This window comes from Zonotrichia leucophrys, chromosome 3, assembly GCF_028769735.1.
Source record: "Zonotrichia leucophrys gambelii isolate GWCS_2022_RI chromosome 3, RI_Zleu_2.0, whole genome shotgun sequence".
NCBI classification, from domain to species: Eukaryota; Metazoa; Chordata; class Aves; order Passeriformes; family Passerellidae; genus Zonotrichia; species Zonotrichia leucophrys.
In genome coordinates, this window is record NC_088172.1 from 103,921,300 (window position 1) to 103,942,408 (window position 21,109).

At 52.5% G+C, this 21,109-nt stretch overlaps 1 protein-coding gene and 1 long non-coding RNA gene across 5 annotated transcripts in view; one reads left to right on the forward strand and one right to left on the reverse strand.

Annotated features, from left to right (window-relative positions):
* The window catches only part of BCL11A (BCL11 transcription factor A), a 74,253-nt gene extending 62,389 nt beyond the window's left edge, over positions 1–11,864 (reverse strand). For 2 of the 4 annotated variants that reach the window (XM_064709754.1, XM_064709753.1), the window contains exons 1-2: positions 10,894–11,864; positions 4,958–5,287 (exon numbers count right to left, since the gene is read on the reverse strand). In XM_064709754.1, the coding sequence (XP_064565824.1) occupies positions 4,958–5,287; positions 10,894–10,948 (385 nt within the window). In that variant the 5' untranslated portion in view covers positions 10,949–11,864. The remainder of the gene's footprint in view (positions 1–4,957; positions 5,288–10,893) is intronic. The other 2 variants (XM_064709755.1, XM_064709758.1) reach the window with 2 other exon arrangements.
* Positions 11,865–12,366: 502 nt separating this feature from the next.
* Positions 12,367–17,010, forward strand: LOC135446164 (uncharacterized). The gene is made up of 2 exons (XR_010439683.1): positions 12,367–13,542; positions 16,767–17,010. It is a non-coding gene; the product is annotated as an uncharacterized LOC135446164 (long non-coding RNA).
* Positions 17,011–21,109: the final 4,099 nt, after the last annotated feature.

The window sequence follows — 21,109 nt, forward strand, 5'->3', positions numbered from 1 at the left end:
TTAACATGTGCCAGGCTGCCTCTTGAACCACCAGCATTTTGGATACGGTGATGCCTCTGCTCATGGACAGCTCCACAATTCAGTGTCTCACGCAATAGGAGAATGATCACAAAATATGTTTCTCATCCCCTCAGAAGATCTGGTTTGCAGGAAACAAAAAAGCCCAGCAGAAATATTCAGGGCACCACAACACTGTGATGCTCCCCTGGAAGGCAGAGGAAAACTTTCTACCCTGCTTCTGTGCTTCGAGTGAACTCATATTTGTGTTTCCAATAAAGAGCCATTTTTACATTAACTGTCTGGAACAGCAGGGAATAGGAAAACTAACACAATCTTTACCTCGTACAAAGGATGATACTGGTGTCACGTGCTTGCTTCTTCAAAAAACGTTATTTATAAAAGGCAACGGGGAAAGCAGGGAAACTATTGACTCTTCTCTCTATCCCTGCTCGAGCAGCATTACAGCAACTTTTTGATCCCCTACATTTTTTACATTTTTTCCCCCCCCCGAGAAGTAAATTTCACAGCCGCACAGGCCACCGCCTTTAATTAAGCTTTCAAAAGTCTTCTGACAATGCCAACAATTGCAAGACACTTCTAGAGCTCAATCATGCAATCATCGTGACACTTCTATTTACAATTTGTCTTAGAAAGAGTTTCTCTGACATTGTACTTTGACAAAACAGCCAAGCTGCCGGTTCACAACCTTTCTCTGCCTTATTTACAAATACAGCTTGTACGCAGCGCTCCAAACCTCGGGAGCGGGAGCCTTTGGGTAGCACCCTCACTATTTTTTCCTGTCTGCAATATTTCACCCAGCCTGCTCTCTCTCTTTCTTTGTATGGGGAAAGCAGATAGAATTTGACTTCAAAATCTTCCCATATTCCCTGTTCCCCCCCTCTCTATTTTTAAGCTTTCATCTTATTGTCCAGTTACAATGCCAACTATTCCGTGCAGACAGCAGTATTTTTTTGTCTCCAGAACAAAACAAAACAAGGAATCGACAATCACAACCTACAGAGTTACAATGGCAACTACTAACAACAGCCCCAAAAAAATTCTGCTTAAAGACATTACTTCCCAAGAACTGTAATAATCAAATAATACTCAGTCTCAAATTTAGTACCAAATGACGTTCACCTTCCCCCAACTGCAGCAGACAGAGGGATTTCTTACATTATTTTCCCACGTGTTTAATTTGAATGTCACAAGCAGCTTGAGAATATCGGATTCGAGCGGTAAAAATGACCTCCCCTCCTCCCCCCTTCTTTGTACAGTAAATAGAGCATCCACGGATCCACGCTCGGCATCATACCGACTCCAAAGTGCTCCCCCAACTGCATCCAAGTAACATTTGAGATCCTCCTTCACCCCAGCCCCAACCTTTCATTAATTCCCTCGGATTCACACATCCAACAAACAAACCGCCAAAACCTGACACGGGCGGGCGATAAATATTTCCTCAGCCTTTTCAATAAGTGAGCAGCGATTTTACATTCACTGATCTCCAGATACTTCAGTTAATATTTCCCTCTATTGTAAAATACGAGAGCGGATAACTAAAGCCCTGCCGTCGCCCTCACTGCAAATCACGGGCTGCCGGTATCTGGTGGTGAGGCTTTGACATACATATTGATGAAAGCTGCCTCGTTGGACCCACACAACATATCCTATTAATTTTCAGTTAAATTTATGGCATTTCAGCTCCGGCGCTGGATCAGCATCACTCAAATTTTTATAGCAAGGCAGAGCCGTGCACAGGCAGACACCCACATGGAGGAGCCAGGTATGGACACATGCCTGCACCTGAATGGATCCCACAGCTGCTGCACAGGTTGCACACACACACATACAAGCTCCTGTCCTCATCCCTGTCGCTGGAAAATGGCAAGATAAAGAGCAGCTTAAGGACAGTTAAAACAGACATTTCTCCCTGCATCTGAATGAGTTGCTGCCTCCTTGCCGCTCCGTAGATCTTTAACCGTTACTTACGATTCTCTTTTACTGTAACACCCCAACTTACTGACCAGAAAACTGCAGGCAGGGAAAAAACTGCACCCAGAGCTCACCCACAGCACCTCTGCATCCAGGCCTAACCTGGAACACTTCTTCCATCCTCAAAACTAATTGGGAGAATTTTTATATTGCTACAAAATATGTATTTTATGGTCTCTTAGCAGAAAGAATCACTTCCCCAACTTCTGTGTATTTTTCCAAAGGCAGGCTCTATCTTTTTTTTTCCCCTTAATTACACACTCAAATCTTGCATTTTGCATTCTTGCACAGAAATCAGATATAAATAGCTGAATTGGAAGAGTTTGAGGTTCTTTGCAGGGGCCTTCCTGAAGCCTGAACTTAATGGTTCAGGCTCCAAGACCTTCACTGGAAATTGTACTGCTGCAGTCCTCAAACTATTGGCTACGAGCAATGGGTCACTCCAGCTATCACCACACTTCTTTGTGACACAAGGGAGCTGAACTCCACCTGAAAAGGGAGATGAAAACAAGAAGGGGAGGAACAGCACAAGACCCCATAACTCCTGGTGCACCTTTTCCCCTTCCCAAAGCCAGGCTGCATTTCCAACCAACAGGAAGAACCAAGGAACCTCAGCGTTGCTCAGTTCCAACCCAGCCAGGGAGGCGCAGAGAACCTGCAATCTTGGACCTCCCATCCATATGGCTATGGCTGAGCACCAGAGCCAGAAACCTTGGGGCAGAAGAGTCCTGACAGCCACAACTCCATCCCTACCCAGGACACACTCACGGCTCGCTCCGTGGACCCTCCCGCACGGCACCAAGCCTGCTCCCAGCCAAGTCCACCTACGTGTACAGCGAGCAGGATCAGGCCCTGCCACTGTGCCCCCTCCTCAGCCACTGCCTGTTCTCAGAGTAGCGTTTACAGCCAGGTGAAACCACAGCCCTTTCTGACTGAACAGCCCTGTGACGGCGCGCCGGCCCAAATCCTCCTCGCTTGGCGTCACCTGCGCCACACCAAAGCCACGCTTGGCTCGCTGAGCCTCCCGCACCCAGCGAGCGCCAGAGCAAACCCTCAGCACAGGAGGTTCCCCTCTGCACAACTCCTCAGCAAGGCCATCCCTCCAGCCCAGGGACCGAGCTGGGACCACGGGGACGACAGCATGTTTAATTCTTGCTTGACAGATACTGTGTTTTGTCTTTTGAGCGGAGCGGCGCCGTACGTAAATACAGCGTTACATCATACCACCGCTCCTCCATATTTGGTGATTTAGTATTGCTCCAGAGCTTGGAAGACTACAAATCCCTTCCGCCAGGCTCCTGCTTCATTAATCACACCCTACACTTCTGCTCGCCTTCCGTCAGATGGCAGGCAGCACATGGAAATGGGCACTGCCCTCCACCACTCTGGGAAAGAAACCTCACCTTTAGTATCTGGGAAGTGTCTGGGAAGTGCAATATGGGGAATTACTGGGAGGGGGTTTCAAGTCTCACTCAAAATACAGCTTAGCAGTAGCTGTGTTTCTTTCCCCTTACATGTAGAGATATTCACGTTTCAGGGGAAGACCGATTACTCTGCAGAAACAGCACACACTTGTTCACATGACGTCTGCGTGTGCACGCACATGTCTCTGCACACAGACACGTGCGCAGACAGACATCCATGCACCGGCAGGATCTGCTGCCACCACAAAACCTCCAGAGCTGCAGCTCCCCAGCACAGTTTGGCGGCCGTCTTGGAGGCCAGGGAAGGCTGCGGGAGGATCCTGCTGAACCTCCCAGCGCCTACTGCCCTATTATGGTTTAACTTTGTGGCCAAAGCGAGCCCCAGACAAGCTCCAGCACATCATGTGATGATGTACTGCGCCTCCGACAACCCCAAGCGCTCCTGTGGGCTCCCCAAGGAGAGGCACAGGCAGTGCCACATCCCCAACATCACTGGAGGGGGAGTTTGCAGCTGGTCCAGGCACTCTTTGGGGTTGATAGGCTGCGGTCTTGCCCTTTTCGACTGGCAGCATTGGCGTGATTTGAAGGGATCTGAAATGCTCGCTGCAAATGGGCAGTACTTTTGTTTACTAGTAGGGTTTTAAAAGCAGAGCGTGCCTTGTTACACTCCCAGGTCTCTGGGATTTTCTTTCACATGCTACACTTTTATTTTTTTAACCTCATTTATGAAAGTATCTGCATGGCCAATGGCTTTCTGATTTTATAAAAAGGAAAAAAAAATTATGCTATGAAATAGAATTATTTACCCTTTTTTCTTTTTTTAAATTACATTTCATATTGTTTGTTGCACAAAACAGAACTCTGCCTTGGACATTTGTACGGCTGACATGTGGTTGTGTAAACCGCAAACAAAATCAAGATACATCTGTCAAAACCACATCAGAGACAAGGGAGAGCACAGTGAAGCATTTATCATTTGGCTGAGGAGGCAGGCTGCAGAGAGCAGCCTTTCCTGTCAAACCAACCTTTTGAAATTTCCAACATGCCCTTAAACTTTTCGAATAAGCATGTCTGTGCGCTTCAGCAACTGCCCTCTCTACTCTGGCCTGGCCAGTCGAAAATGGCATCTTAAAGTCAAGGTCGGTGGTGTCACTTTGCCATGGGGCTGTGTTTAATTACAGTCCATACGCTGACAGCCAATATGGAACCAAGGCTGGCGGATGCTCGGTTAACTCTTTCACCCCTGACTTTGCCCAAGACTCAAAAAGCAGCCTCGCAACCCTCCTCCCGCGGGCAGACAGCAGGAGACGGTGACTACAATGCAGGCAAATCACCGGAGTGGCTGGAACAATGCGGCAGGAACACCGGCTGGCACGGCACGTGCCTGTTGCTCCCGCCACCGCGCGGGCACCGGGACACGCCACTAACCCAGCAGGGAGGGCACGGGCACCCGGCCCTCACAGCACACACTGCCAACGCGCTACGGTGCGACTGACACGGAAATACACTCGCAAACACTTCCCCTTGCTTTAATTTACCTGCTATATGTTCCTGTTTAGGGCAAATTCCTCTAGATGACGTTGATAAACAATCGTCATCCTCTGGCGTAACCTGGATGCCAACCTCCACGGGATTGGATGCTTTTTTCAGCTCACTTGGTGAGGGTGAAGGTGGCTTATCCACAGCCTTCTCTAGGCAGAGACTGCCATTGCATTGTTTCCGTTTGTGCTCAATAAAAATAAGAATGTCCCCCAACGGAAAGTTCATCTGACACTGGCCACAAGTGAGGAGGTCGTGGTCCCCTTCCGGAGCTCCCAATGTGCCATGTTCAGGTTCGTCATCAGTGAGAATGGCTTCAAGAGGTTCGGCTGCAGTTTGAGAAACAAAAGGAGAATGGTTAGAGCTGTCGGGAAAGGCAGCGGGCGCGGGGGGAGGAACGCACCGAGCCCCCTCTTCATGAATATTACACCCCGCTCTGGATGGAGCCCGCCCGCTCCCCCAGCCAAACCAGGCACCACAGCACGGCACCGGGGACAGGGATTCAACAGTTACAGGGAAGAGATTCTGCAGGAGCAGCCCTAGCACGCACAACTCAGAGGGAGAGCACCGCAACTGTCTCCGTGCTCCTACACGGGGGCACATTTCTGACTCCTTGAACGATTCAGTGCTAAAATTGAATGGACAGGCTGAGAGAACACACTGGGAAACTCCTGTGGTACTACGACAAGAAGGGAATGTGGTGTTTTATTGCTGGATGTATTATTTATGTACATGAATTCAAGGCTAAAAGCACTGCACACACTCTCACACACATGGGTGTGTATCTTCCACCAGCCAGACAAGACCCAGTTTCTAAAATTCAGAAATACAGCGCAGACAGAAGGTGTTTCAACACACACACAGACACGGCAGACTCCCTGTACAGGCCGTGCAGGTAACGTGTGCATGTGTGTGAAAGAGAAGGGGGAGAGCCAGCCTGCACGGGCACACACTGCCAGGCACCGACACGCAGGGCACATACACGTGCACACGTAAACGCATGGATTTGTGTCACTGTCCCCGTCGGCCCGTCTGCGGCTTCCAGTTTGAAAAAATCCTACAGGCAGTGGTTATACACCAAGTGGGGGGGCAATGGGGGAAGGGGGAGGGTATGAGGCAAATAAATAAATAAGTATCTGTGGCAGAAAACCTAAATGATAAAAAGCAAGTGCAGCAGAAATGCCTGCGGGGTGGGGGGAGGCACCGCTCACTTCTGAGCTACTCCTCAGGATCCAAATAAACAGCAAATTCACCACCCAGCCCACTCAGAGATATTAGCTGGATGGGGTATTTTTTAGTACTTAGGGAAATAAGGAGATCAGTCATTTAGCGTTTTTTAATCCTGAAATAAGGGAATACCTAAATTATCTCAAACATGTTAGCACCCATGGCCTTCAGCATCTAAAAATCAGCCTGGCCAAGCAACTGCCACATTTCCTCGCAACAGTGAGAAGCGCCTTCTTTAAACTCAAAATACCTTGCCTAATGTTGTCAAAGTTGACAAATTTTCTGAATGAGCTCCAAAAAGCTTCATTATGAGGCTATTTCTGCTCACAGAATCGTCAGTGGATGCTTTAACGAGGCAGACTCGGCTCTCTTTTCTGTTGGCTTTTTTTTTTTTTTACGTTACATTTGCAGAAAAATACCTTGGCAATCTCTGTGCAGCCTCCACCGCCATCGCCGTTCACGAGGGGGGAAAAAAATAAATACGAGCAGCAGCGTGTTGGTGTTCGTCTGTCTGCGCAACACAACACACACGCTAAGAGCAGCGAGCAGGAGGAGAGGGTACTACAAACACAGCCCACCCCAAAACACTGCCAGGTAACGCAGGAGACACAGAATACAACTCCTAAACAGTTAATCAGCCTGACCTTCTTTAGCTGGCTGCCAATTTCACATTTAATGAACTTAAAGCCACAGAGAATCAAAAAATAGATTTTAATTTGACTGCACAATATTGGAACTGATTTTGATAAAGTGCAAAAATCCAGTGAACTCAGGTTAAATTTATTTCAACCCTACCTAGGCTGAATATTGAGGAGGAAGATCTGGAGTAGCTCCCAGTTGTGCTGCGTAAAATAATATTGAAAGAGCACACTACCTCGCCGTACCTCAGCTCCAACTAGGACACGGGGATCCAGCCCATCATTTCTTGCCTCTAGTACTACTTCTAATTTAACGTAAGGTCAACCACAGGAATATGAAGGTTACATTCGTATTAATAAAAACAATGTCTTAATCGCTGGGGCTTTCTGCTAAACTTGCAGAGCGGCAGGAGAGGAGGCACACACAGCGTGCGCCTCACGCTGCTCCTCTTGGGAAGCCGTGAGGAGGAGCGGGCTCTGTTTCTGCGGGATTGCCGGGCACGGCGCTTTTCCTCCCCGAGCCGCTCCTCGGCGTTCGGACCCAGGGAGTAAATTATTGCAGGAGACTAATCCCGCCGGCAGCTCGGCAGACAAAGGTATTTTTGCGAACCCAACTTCGAGCTCACCGACCCTCCGCAGCAAAGAGACACAAAACCACCCGTGCTCCCCTCGCAACTGGCTGAGCGAGGAGCTCTGCATAATCATCACTCAATTATAATGTTTTCCCGCGGCCTGATTCCTTTCTGACGCTGTCACTATTATTTAGCAGGGGAAGGTAACCCGCTGCTTCGACACCAGACAGTTAAAAGTGGCACGGAACAAAAATAGACTTTGCTAAAAGTCTGTACGGACTGGGCTGATTTACAATCAAAACCAGGAAATGAAGTGGTAATTCAGAGGTTGCTGATTACACCTCCACATTTCACCTAATTAATTTTATAGGAGGCAAAGTTCTTGAAAATAACAAGATGATCAAATGTACAGATATAAAACCTGTAACCTCAACATTTTCTATGCTCTTAACGTAAATTATTGCTAATTAACAAGAATTATATACTAATGTATGAAATACGGCTGGCACTGTGTTAGCTGCAAAACATTTGGCTCCTGATGGAGGCAGAGCCAGCAAAAAAAAATATGTTTTTTATTATTACTGCTACTTTTAGAACATAATATAAAATACCGGGATTACAAAGAAAACACCAGAATACATTTCACCTGGTCTTGCCTCCGATTTGCAGGATGCATCTTTTAATTCTGGGGCAATCAAAATTCCCTGCCTGGGTCCCTAATCATCCGTCTCTATTTTTCATGCAAATTGCCCTTCCACCAACATGTCTTTTCAGCTTTCCCCCTTCGCCCTCCTACTCCCCCCTTTTTCCCCCTGTTCCCAGCCACCAAAACAAGCGCACCGGCAAAGGAGGGATGGATTTTGGAGTGCCGGGAGAAAGGAGGTACTGGGGGCGATGGGGCGGGCAGGGGGGTGCCACAGTGCGGTGAGGGGAAATGCCCGCGGGGCAATGCGGGATGCGCTGCCGGGGCATTTTCCCGCACCGCACCGTGGGAAGGATGGAGAAGGGTTCTTTAATCCCAAGTTTGCGTCCTCGGATCGTGCGGTGCGAGGAAAGGGGGACTTGGGGGTACAATGGGAGCCGCCAACACGTTACGGGGAGGGAGGGGAAACCCGGGCAGGGGGAAGGCGAGCATCCCCCGCCGCCTCCCGGAGCAAGCAAACTCCGCGCAAAATTAAGAACAAAGAAGAAGAGGGAGGGGGGCGTGGGGGGGTGGAGGGGAGGGAGCTGGGCGCCCTCCCCCTCCCGCCGGCCGGGCGGCAGCGGAGGAGCCGGCCAGGTTCAAGTTCGCGGGGCTGCCCGGTTGTTTGATCTCGCTGTGCCTCCTAGCGACCGAAGCGGGCACGGATCCCGCCCGCCGCCTCCGCCGCCCCGGCCCCGGCCCCGCCGCCGCATCCCCGGCGCGCCGCTCCCCCGGCCCGGCCTCCCTTTCCCCGCCGGCCCCCTGCCCACCCACGCCCCCTCCCCATGGCCGGGCCGGCTCTGCCCGCGGGGACCCCGGGCCCGGCCCGGCTCCGCTGCCGCCCCGCACGTGGGCGCGCTCCGCGCTGCTCGGCCGGGAGCCGCCGCGGGATCCCGCCCGCTGCCGCTGCCCCGGGGCCCGGCCGGAGCCCCCAGCCCTGCTCCGCTCCCGCCGCCATCCCCGTTCCCTGCACCCACTTCCATGGCCGCCCGGGAATAGCACCCCCGTGCACCCCCCATTTCCGGGGGGGGTTCATCCCCATATGCCAGAGATGCTGCACCCCATCCCTAGCCAGGAAATGAAAAACAAAAAAAATTTAAAAATAAAAGGCTCCCCGAAAAGGATCAGGGGAAAGAGACGGCGGGGGAGGGGCTGAGCCCCCGACACAGCCCGGGTTTCAGGGCAAACTTTGGGCAGGCAGAGCCCCCGGCCGGCCCTGCCCGCGGCCGCCTGCAAAGAGGCAGCGCCGCTTCCCTCGCTCCATGTGCGAACCTGACCGCAGTGTCTGGGCGGCCCTGGGGGAAGAGAAATCGCAGCGCAAAGTTTGGGGGGCTTTGCGAAGGGCCGAGGGAGCCGGGGATGGCTGGCAGGAAGAAACGGCCCTGGGTTTTCTGCCATCCCTGGGAGGGAACAAAACCCGCCGGGAGTAATGGGAGAGAGAGAAAGGAAGAAATAAAGAAAAGGGGGGGAAAGGAGTGAGGAAAAGCATGCAGCATTTCCCCTTCCCCCAGGCTCACCCCGAGGAAAAGAGGATTTTTTTTTTCCTCCCTTCCTTCCCACCCCCCTCGCCCCAAACCTTTCCAGCTCGAGTTGCCTTTTGTTGTGCAAAGAGCGCTCCCGCTTATCTTGCATCTAGCCCTGGTGTGTGTGGTGGCGGCTGGAGGGAGGGACGGAGGGAGCCGGAGAGTTTTTGTTGCGAACGGTGTGGTGGGGCTCGGGGTTTGTTTTTTCTCTCCCGGGGAGAGCGGCTTTGGTTTGGGGTTGAAATGCGGCGGCGAGGAAGGGCCGTTCGCGGGTGTGAGGGTGCGAGTGTGTGTGTCTGTGTGTGTGTTGTGTGTGTGTGTGTGCGTGTGTGTGAGCGCGCGTGTGTGCTCAGCCCGGGCTCGCTCTCGCCTGTGTTTGTTGGCAGGAGGCTCCCCGCACACGCGGTGCTTGTAAACATTCAGACACGAGATTTTTCCCAATCAAAATCCACTTCCACTTTTTTTTTTTTTTTTGAAAATCTTCCAAAAAATAGTAAGCGAGCGGGAGAACGCGAGGCGAGGGCGAGGAGGGAATCCCAGCCGGCGCGGCGCGGCTCAGCTCGGCTCCCTGGCCGCCCGGTGCCGTCCCCCGCCCCAGCCCCAGCCGGAGCGGCGGCGGGGCGGGCGCGGGGCGAGGTCGGGGCGGCGGAGCCCCGCACGGCGCCGGCCCGGGGCGGCGGGGAGCGGCGGGACGGCCACCCCGCGCCCCGCGGCGGAAACAAAAGGGAGGCGGCCCGGCCGGGCTCGGCTGCGGCCCCCCCGGGAGGGCGCCGCGGGGCGAGGGGGCGAGCCCGCCGGCAGCGCGGGGGGCTCCGGCCGCCGGACTTTCTCCGCGCTCCGCTCGCCCGCGCATCCCGCCCGCCCCGCCGCCGCCGTGTCCGGCGTGCAGCCCGCCGTTCCCGCAGGAATTTCTTCCCACTTTCGGCCGGCTGTGCCCCCGGCAGCCCTGCACCTCGCCCGCGCCTCTCCCGGTGCCGGGCGAGAGCTGCCGCTCTTGCCGCCAAAGAGCGCGGAGAGCGGGAGGCGAGAGGCGAGCGCGGAGCGGGGCAGCGGAGTGCGCGCCGGAGGGCGAGGGGCACGGGCAGAAAGAGAAGAAAAGTCATCAAGGTGATTAAATTAGAGAGGGAGAAATTACCCGGAATGCCGAGAATCCCGAGCCGGCGCTGAGTTCATTTTTTCCCCGACTCGCTCACTCCCTCTCACTTTTAATTTTTTTTTTCCCCTGCTCTCGCTCGAATTAAAAATTAAATCCGTGAAGAGGAAATTAAATAAATTGCTCTCCGGGTTACTTACGTGAAAATTCCCGTTTGCTTAAGTGCTGGGGTTTGCCTTGCTTGCGGCGCGACATGGTGGGTTGGTGGCTTCGGTGGCTTGTGAGTCGCTCGGTTCACATCGGGAGAGACGGGTTAGAGAGGAAGGAGACTCCAGAGAAAATATCTTCATCAATGTCTTTTGACATCCAAAATAAATTAGAAATAATACAAAGATGGCGCAGGGAAGATGAATTGTGGGATAGCAGTCATGGCTTTTTTTTTTTTTTTTTTTTTTTTTTTGTGCAAGGAAAAAAAAGAGAGAGAGGGAGAGGGAGAGAGAGAGAGGGAGAGAGAGAAGGAGAGAGAGAGATGAAAAAAATGGCAAAAGCCCCCCTGAGCTGCAAGTTCAAGTGCGGACGTGACGTCCCTGCGAACTTGAACGTCAGGAGCCTGGATGGACAGAGACATACAAAACATGGGCAGGGCAAGCCGGGGAGAGGGGAGGAGGGAAGGCGAAGGCAACACCAATGGACACTCATCAGGGGCTGGACATGAAAAAGAGAGCAGGACAAGCCAATGGACAGTGATCGCAGGGGGGAGAGGGGAGGGGGCGCGGCGGGGGGGGCGCACCGGCCGCCCGGCGCACGCTGCCCAATGGAGCCGGGGGGCCGGGGGCGGAGGGGGCGGCGGCCGCGGCCGCGAGTGGCCGCCGAGCCGCGGGAGCGAGAGGGGACCCCGGAGAGGGGCGAGGGGGGGAAATTGAACACGCACACGGGGAGAGGGAAGGGAGGAAAAGGAGCGGGAGAAAGCGAGCAGGCAGGCAGGCAGCGGCAGCTCTCGCACGCACACCCCCGCTGGAAAAGCAAACACATCGATGAAGGCAGAGCCGGGCAGAGAGGGCTGCGGGGCAGGCTGGCCGCGGGCTGTGCCGAGGAGGTGGGGGAGCTGGGGGAAGCCAGGTAGGACCGGAGACCACCCAAAAAGCAAGCGGGGGGGGGCATCCGGCTCCCGGCTTCCCCGCTCGCCCCCCCCCCCATCCTCCTCGAAGCCGCCGAGTCCCCTCCTCCCGGGAGCTGCGGCCCGGCCCCGGGGGACGGCGGCGGCGGCGGCCCCGCGGGGAGCCGGGGGGCGGCGGGGGCTCGGGCCGGGCCGCGGGAAACTTCGGCGGCGAGCGGCGGCCCTTGCCCCGGGGCGGGCGGGGAGCGGCGAGCGGAGTTTGGCGGGCAGGGGAGGAGAAGCCGCAGGAGCCGGGTGCGGGGGGAGCGGAGGGCGGCGGGACCTCGCGGCTTTCCCGCGGGCTGCCAGCCCCGGAGCCCCCCTCCGAGCCCTGCCCGCAGCCGCGGGCTCCGAACGAAAGCGAAACGCGGGGCTGCCGGCGGCGGGGCGGCGCGGGCAGCGGGCTGGCAACGGGGGAGGGCGGGAGAGGGGGGAGGCGAGGCGGCGGCAGGCACCGAGAAGTGGCTGGAGTTGGGAGGATGCGGCGGCGACAGCGGCTGCAACTTCGCCGAAAGGACCCGGAGCGGGGCGGACGCTGCCGGCGCCGGGAGGGATCAGGTTGCGGTAGAAATAAGCTCTGGAGGCGAGCGGGTGTGCGGAGCAAAGTGCGGCTGCCAAGGGAGTGCGAGGGGCGCAGCGTGCCCGGCACGGCGGCGGACGGCCCGAGCGGAGCCCGGGGGGACTAGGAGCTGCCCGCCGCCCTTAGGGACACTCGGCCTTGGGGCAGCGGGGCCGGGGCTCGGCGGGACCTGTTGGCGGAGCTGCCGGGGCCGAGCCGCTCCGCCGTGCGATGGTTTCAGCTTCCCGCCAGCCGCCCCCGGCCCCGCCCGCCGCCGCTCGGCCCCCGCTCCCCTCCGGTGTCCGCCCGCGCGGGGATGCGCCCCGGGGAGGCTGCGGGAGCGCTGCGGGACCCGGCGCAGGTGGCACCAGCGGCCGCTCCGCGCTCACGCCGCTCGCAGGCAGGGCTGGCCGTGCCAGGCGTGCACATGTCCCTGCCAGGCGTGCACACGGGCGTGTGTGCCTGAACCGGAGATGTAGATGTATATATGGGGCTTGATTTATATCTAATGGCACGTATAAAGCTTTTGAAGGTGGCTGCAATGTAAAAAGTAATGACTTTATTACCCCTGAAAGGTTCTGCGGTTCGCAGTTAACACTCCTCTGAATTACAATTCATTACGCTCTCCAAAGCCAACCTGCATCAGAACACCTACCTGTGCTTATTCCCAATCACAGGCATCGTTCATTGATTTTCTTTTCTAAAAATCATAGCAAATTAAGCACTTGGTGACAACTAAATCTGTTTCATTATCGTGCCGTGTTTGAGATTCCAGAGGTGACTTCCCAGATCGCATCTCAAAACCTACAGTCAGGAGCTAATTTTACAGATGCTTTCATGAATGGCAGCGAGGATGTTCTTACCATCAGCATGCCCTTAATTCCAGCACCGTAAAAATGCCTCGATTTAAATGGAAACTCGCTGCCTTAAAAATAATATTTCATCCTGGCTGGATAATTATTAATATTAGCATTTGATCGCAAAAGTGCTGGCTCCCCCTCGTTCCTGTACCCCCCCACCCCACCCCACAGCGCTTCGCATTGTCATGTGATTGGAGGGAGATAACAAATCTCAAGAAAGAAAAGGAGTGAGAAGACATTTTTAACACGGCATGACCGCAGATTAATAATGCAGGTGGGTTTTTATTTCATTGTATTTTTAGGGGAAGGGAACGAGGCTGTTTAACGAGCAGCCGTGGACACAGAGTGACTGTATTTACAATCCTTGATGTGGCTTTCGGTGGGTAATAAATTATGACAATATTAAAATTATTTTCTGGCAGCCCAGTTAACTGCGCTGGGGACCGTAAAGCCCCTACTGATTCCATTTATGCCTTGTAATTGCGGTCCACGGTCTCGCTCTAAACCTTTTGGTGTATATTGTGTGTAAACTTTTAGCTAATAGACTTTTTTTTGAATGGAGGGACTTTTCCCGGTACTTCCTGCCATATACATTTTGTCTCTGATCTCTGTATTTAATGGCCAAGTCCTGGTTTATGCTTTATAATGTGTTGACAAGTTTTCTAACAGACTTTCTGAAATAATGCACATATATTCACGTCGGTTAGAAACTCCACAGTATTTTTAGAGTCGAGTAGATCTATATCCTAATGCACTGAGAGGGAGTGTAAATCATAGAGGATTTCATAGCCCTTTCAGTAGTTTTCTGTATGAAGTATGAGCAGCGTGGCCTCCAGACGTAACCTTTTAGAAAAAAAGACAGTGCTTTTATTTTATGGTGTAAAGTGCTTTTAGCTTCAGGGCTCTGAACGTGAATGTGGTCAACAAACAGCTCTAGCCAGGGAGTTTGCTACAGCCTGCGCCGGGCGCTGCGGGGAGGGATGCGGGCTGAGCATCCCCCAGGACACGGCACCCCGCCGGTGCCCTGGGCTGGGACACCGCGGGAAGGGGGCTGGGATGCTCCGGAGGGGCTGGGATGGCAGCAGGGCCAGCCCCGGGGGCATAGACGGGGCTGGAGAGCTGTGGAGCAAGGGCGCTGCATCCCATCGCTGCATCCCACGGTCTGCGCCTCCTGCATCGCTGCTTGCACCCCCAGTACCCCCCTGACATGCCAAGCATCTCCAGCCCTGTCTGCACCTCCTGCATCGTTGCTTCCACCCCCAGCACCTCCCTGACACGCTGAGCATCTCCAGCCCTGTCTGCACCCCCTGCTCGCTCTCCCCTGGCTGGGCTGTGCTAACAAACCCACTGCAAGCGGCTGGTGAACACAGAGAGAGATGCCCAAGTGCTGGCTGCTAACACCTGGCAGATTGGAAGGGCAGGTGAAACAAACCCAGGCCAGCACAGGAGATGACCCAGTGATCATGTTCTGTGCACTGACACAAACCTGTGTCACCTCCTGCCCTGCACACCCTTTGTCCATGCAGGTGCTGCAGCGTGGGGAGCTGCTGCCACCCTGGCCATGCTACCCGCTGCTCCTTGCTATGGGCTCCCAGCCCCAGAGCAAAGTCAGCTGGGGGAAATGTGGCCCTTACACCTCAGCAAGTTCTGAGGTACACGCTGAAATCAGAGCCACAGTGGGTCTCAGGCTGCCTCCAAGGGGAAGCTATCCTTAGAGAAGGGTCTGTCTCACTTGCTGAGTGCCCATCCCATCCCAGGCTGTCCCACATGAACCAGAGCCCTGAGACACCAGCTCATGTCCTGGAGCAGCTGAGAGCAGGGCTGGGCACCCAACCCTGTCCCACAGCAATGGCAGGAACCTGCAGCAGCAGGACAGTGCCCAGGTGAGAACATTCACGCTGTAAGAATCAGTCTAAGATTTAAATCTGACAAAATGTATCCGTCCCTTTCCTCATACCTCAGCTCTCTGCCTGAGAAACAGCGTGATGCTCCCTACATCCACGCACCTGAGATTCTTAGAGGTTGGGAGGGACAATTCTGTAGGAAGGGACATAGAACCAACACTGAGAAGTGTGGACTTCCTCCATGTCACCGGCAGGCTCCCAGGGCTGGGAGCTGAAGGTGCAAAGAGCGTGGCACAGCTCATACCACGTTCTGCTGTCCCTGCCTGTCTGCTGCCTCAGTGACAGACTTGGCAGTGCCTGAGTTCAGCAACTTTGGTGGGCAAATGTTCCTGCTTCGAAGCTCCAGCTGTCACTCACTCGCTCGGAGCAGGAATCTCACTTGCAAACGCCACAGAACATTAGGACCAAGCGCGGTTGCAGAGCTGTGGCAGCTCCCGGCGCGGGGCTGCGTTATGTAAGGGCGGCAGATCGCACGGGCGCTTTCCCACACCGCCTCGATAGCCTCCACCGGGCGGAGGCACCGTGGGTGGAACTCTTATCACACCAGCCCGACTCCCCTGAATGAGCAGAGCACGTTCTAGAAATAGTGCGTGCATTGGTGTTCCCGCAGGAGAAACTTGGGCGCGCTGCTTTGCCTCCTTTTCTCCTCTCCTTTTTCTTTTTTTTTTTTTTTTCTCTTTCCCCTTTTTAATAAAGGCTCAAAATAAACTCTGATTTTGCAAGCTCTTACTAGCAGGCACAGCACGCAGAGCAGCGAGTCCGTGCAGGATCACAGACATCTGAGCGCCAGGTGACAGAAAGATTTCGTTATCGGCTCGCCCTAGGCAGGACCTGGAATAAAACCCTCAACTTGGGGAGACTTTTTTTCCATGGGTTGTTCAGCGAGGCCTGGGATTTCATCCTGCCTCTGCTTGCACTGCACCTAGCACGATGGAGCCCTGAACCTTGACTGCGCTTTCTGGGGATCACTGTGAAATAAATGGCACCAACTGCTCCGGGAACAGACTTTGAAGTGGCAAAAACCCTCCCTTGAAGCACACAAAGAGTTTTGCTCATGTGTGGGCAGGCAGAGGAAGGCATTACTAAAAATCTCATTTTTAATCAAATGTTTGATTTCAGCCTAACTGGGTTTAGTTTGCACTACTTACTTAGTTGTCATATTGTAGGTTTAATATTTATGTCTTTTTATAAGTAAACACGTGACCTGCCCTGAGCGTTTCTATGCTACATTTCAGGCCAACGTGATTAAACTATGTGCATTTAAAACCTCCCAGAACCTGACCTATAATGCAAATCCATACAGTCTTAATTATTGCAGCCCCAGCAGCTGCAGCACGGGTGAGGTGGCTGAGCTTTTGTTACTGGAGAGGCACAGGAGTTCTGGTCTGTCAGTGCTCCTGCTACAATCCCCATCTCGAAGAGGTTATAGCTTGGGCTGTGTAAATTTGATTGAGCTGAAACTTGGGACTCCAACTGTCAGTCCATATAGGGAATTATCTTATGAATAATTGGCTAACCCATCGCTTGATTCACAGACTTTCATAAAAGGATTTTTTAATGGGTTTTAATGTTTTTTTCTTTTACTGACATCTAGGGTATGAATTTGGTACTTCTAGCTCTTGTGAAGCTCCCTACTCAATGGAATATGTATGGATACCCCAGGTAAATCTACAGCTACCCTGAGGATTTCACAGGGCACACCTGCCACCCTGACCCACCTCCCTGTTCCTACACACTGGGAAGAGGCCAGGAACAAGAAATGACACCTTAGTTATCTCCAAAGAGGGTCCTAAATGTGTAAGATAAAGAGAACATAAATAAATATCTTTGCTAACAGTTTCTTGGAATCTTTTAATCTTCCTGGGCTTTATCTTTCATCCGGAAATGTGTGGAAATGAGTCCTGCCTGTGTGCTGGCATCACTTACAAAGGGATGAACCACTCAACCTTTGAATATTGTGTCCGAGTTTAAATATTGGTTTGTGTTACAAAGGATTTTGCTGATAAATGCCCCCTACTTTTCCCTAGCTTTAAACTTGCAAAAGTCAGTTTTTATCACCTCAAATCACACTAAGAGTGCATGTTTAGTTTAGATGCAGACTCGAGATCTGCCTTGACCCTACGGCAAACAAAGCCCAGCCCAGGGCCAGAAAGAAGAGCCAGGAGCTGTGGGTGGATTGCTCTCCCAGAGCTGGGTCCCAGAGTTTCCATGCCCCTTCCCCACAGAGTTAAGGAGCAGGGACACCTGAACTCCTCAAATGTTCAACTCCATCTGTTTCAGGAAGAGTTTTGACCAAGCCTGGCTGCAGCCTGGGGCTCTCACACTGCAGGGCTGTGTCAGAGCTCAGTGAGAAGCCAGCTGCTCCTGGGGTAGATGTCCCACACATCCAAATCCTCCCACTTGTGTTCCTCTCAGGACCCCATGATGGCACAGCTTGGTCCTTTTTAGATCCCAAGCCAGGTCACTGTGTCCAAGCCTGTGAGCAGTAGGAAGGCAGGTCATTGACACAAACAGCTTCTTAAATTCCTGTTCTGACTTGAGCTGCCAAGTGCACTTCTGTGCAAGCTTAGATCCAAGGGGATCAAACTCTCCCGATGAGGAAATCTGGAAAGCCCTACTCTGCATGTGGCAGCAGGGAAAGGCAAACATTTTGTCTTCAAAAATAAATCCAGCTATACCTCAAACCAGTTTTCAAAAGTAGAATAACAAAAATAATTCACTAATCTGAGAAACCCGACATCAGCAATCAAAAAGAAATTATTTCTATTGAGAAATTAATTTTGCTACACAAGATGAAGAAAGATTTAGTTGTTTACTTACCTGCTGCTGAACACAGTCCCTCCTTCCTAAGCACACTTGGTGTGAGGGACAGTAGAAAGGACAGTGCAATAAAAAAGGATTTTCCTCCCCTAACTCTTCTTGATGTAGCCCCTGCCAGAGGAACCTGCTTGGCCTTGGGTACTGCAAAATTCTTAAGCACATATTTATCTTTGGGCACATCAGCTGCACTTACATGCTCAAAGTAAGCATGTACTCAAGCATGCTGTTAGATTGGTGCCTTAACATCTTCTGTAAATAACTCACATTGCTTTTTAGAGCTTCAACTTTTAGTCACATAGAATGCATTGGACTGAAATTTAACATACACAATCATCATTCTCTATATTCATTTTATATGACTATTTCAGGTGACATTTAGGTTTAGCTTTTAGCTCCAGCCAAGAAGAAATGTGCCTGCTTTGGAGAACATGACATAGTTTGTGTGAGGATCTTTTCTAGATGAAAAATAATTAATAGTTGAGAGAGCAGAGTCCTTTCTCTGTGCTTAAAAATAAGGACAATTTTGCTGTGGGTTTTCTCCTTTGCCATATTTATTCTACGCAAAATTTCAGCCTAATTGTTAAAATGCTTACAATAATATTTTAATGCAACTCTCTGTAGTCAGAAGAATAAATTATTATACAGCCCAAAGCTGCAAAGACACAGCACCGAGGGGGAGCAGGAGTGGTGGTGAATAACCTGTGATAAGAGCCCACTTCTTTGAGCAGTTTGGATAGTTTTGCCACCATTTGTTATTGTCAGTACACATAATTCTGTCAGTGCAGTGTGAATCCTGGCTGCAGTGAAAAGAATGCCTTCTCCCACCAGTGTGAATAAGATTTCACTCAATTAAAATAACGTGCAAGTATATTGTATGGCATTACATAGAAAGCTGATGTGCATTAAGTATGAATGCTGGGGTTGGGGGAGTTATTGTACTAATGCTATTGTTCACTGAGCAACTATTCCCCAGCATTTAAAAAAGCGGGGGAAATTAAATACAGAAATCAGAAATAAGTACAATGTTTGATATTACCATACTGAAATTAGTGTATTCACAATTTAGACTGTAATTTGCCCTATCCTATTTAGTTTCACAGCATCTGAGAGCCTGCAGAGAGAGAGAGACAAGCAGATGTAAACACAAGGAGGGAGAGCTGCATGCACTGTCTGTGCTGACACACACACCTCCCTCAGACCTGTGGGTGCTATGGATATCCACGGGGTAAACCCAGGCCATACAGAGCACCAGGCTGTGGGGAGAAGCTTGGTCCAGGTGTGGCTGGAGCATTGGCACAGAGCAGAGGGGAGCCACGGCCATCTCCTGCTGAACGGTGCCGAGCATCCCCTCAGCACGGGGCTGAGATGGGCTGGGGGCTCCTGGCACCCTGCTTGGTGCTGCCCACAAATGAAATAATCTGAACACTTAGGGACATACAAGAACACAGCCATGGTCATTCCCAAGGGGAAGGCCAAAAATGCCTCACCATACGTGTGTGTCCCCAGAAAGCGCCTCACAATAGGTGTGTCCTAGGCAGCCACTGCACTCAGCCAATAAAAGTGAAACTGTTCTCTATTAGCTCTTACATTCAATGCCATACTGTACATTGCTTATGAGAGGGACTAAGAAATACCTGTACCACGGCACTGTACTTTTAAAGTGTCTGTTCAATGCCTTTCCCAATCTCCAAGGATTGCCTCCTCCTTAGACTCATGCATTCAGCGAATATGACGAGGCTAATTACTTTTCCCTGAAGTGATCACTGCTCTTCTCTAGCACGGACTTCACATTTTCAGCCTCAGAACTTAAAATAACAGAAAAGAAACACACAACTGCTTTCAAATCCTAACACAAAAATCAGTTTGGCAAACAAATTCCCCGCCACGGGCTTTACCAGGCTTTACTCTTCCATCAAAGCCCCCGTGCACGTAGAAGCCTCTTTGCCACTTTGGAGAGGGGGCTCGGTATTTTCCTGTTACCTTTCCTTCCTGCGAAGCAATCAGGGAGAGCGGCAGGAGGCTCCATCAATATGCAGATTGCTGCCAGATCCCGGGATCCGCTGGTTCCGCCTCGGGAAGCGGCTCCGCCGCCGCCGCGGGGGCACCGGGGGCAGCACCGGCATCCCCAGCCCCACGGCATCCCAAACCCCACGGCATCCCCAACCCCACGGCATCCCAAACCCCACGGCATCCCAAACCCCACGGCATCCCCGGCCCCACGGCATCCCAAACCCCATGGCATCCCCAACCCCATGGCATCCCCAACCCCACGGCATCCCAAACCCCACGGCATCCCAAACCCCATGGCATCCCCAGCCCCACGGCATCCTAAACCCCACGGCATCCCCAACCCCATGGCATCCCAAACCCCACGGCATCCCAAACCCCACGGCATCCCCAGCCCCACGGCATCCTAAACCCCACGGCATCCCCAACCCCATGGCATCCCCAACCCCATGGCATCCCAAACCCCACGGCATCCCAAACCCCACGGCATCCTAAATCCCACGGCATCCCAAACCCCACGGCATCCCAAACCCCACGGCATCCTAAATCCCACAGCATCCCAAACACCACGGCATCCCAAACCCCACGGCATCCCCAGCCCCACGGCATCCCCAGCCCCACGGCCCTGAGTGGCATGGCAGACCTGCTCAGGAAGATCTGTGGATGCTCCCATGTGGGTCTGCATCCAAAGCACACGTCCAGGCCCTCTCTTTTCCAACTCAGGGATGGGAAGGGAGCCACTGGTTTCTAAACTAAAATGAAACTATAATTCACTTTGCAAAAGTACATGAGCCCGTTTTTAAAAATCACAAAGAAACAGATCTCAGGTGGGTTCTGGGTTTGCTCTGCTGGCAGATTCAAAGCAGCACTGCTCACCACACCAGCCTTCTGCAGGGCATTCATCAAAACCATGGGAGTATTTTTAAAACCCCACCAAAGTAAACCATACAGCTAATTTATAAGCATTCAGATGTGCAGTAACTCTAGCACAAATATCCCTATCAGTATGGTGGTGGCCCCATATAATACAATAAGACACAATTCAGACCTGTGACTGTCTATTGAATGCATAATATGCGTTTTTAAAATTGCCTGGAAACATATTCATAT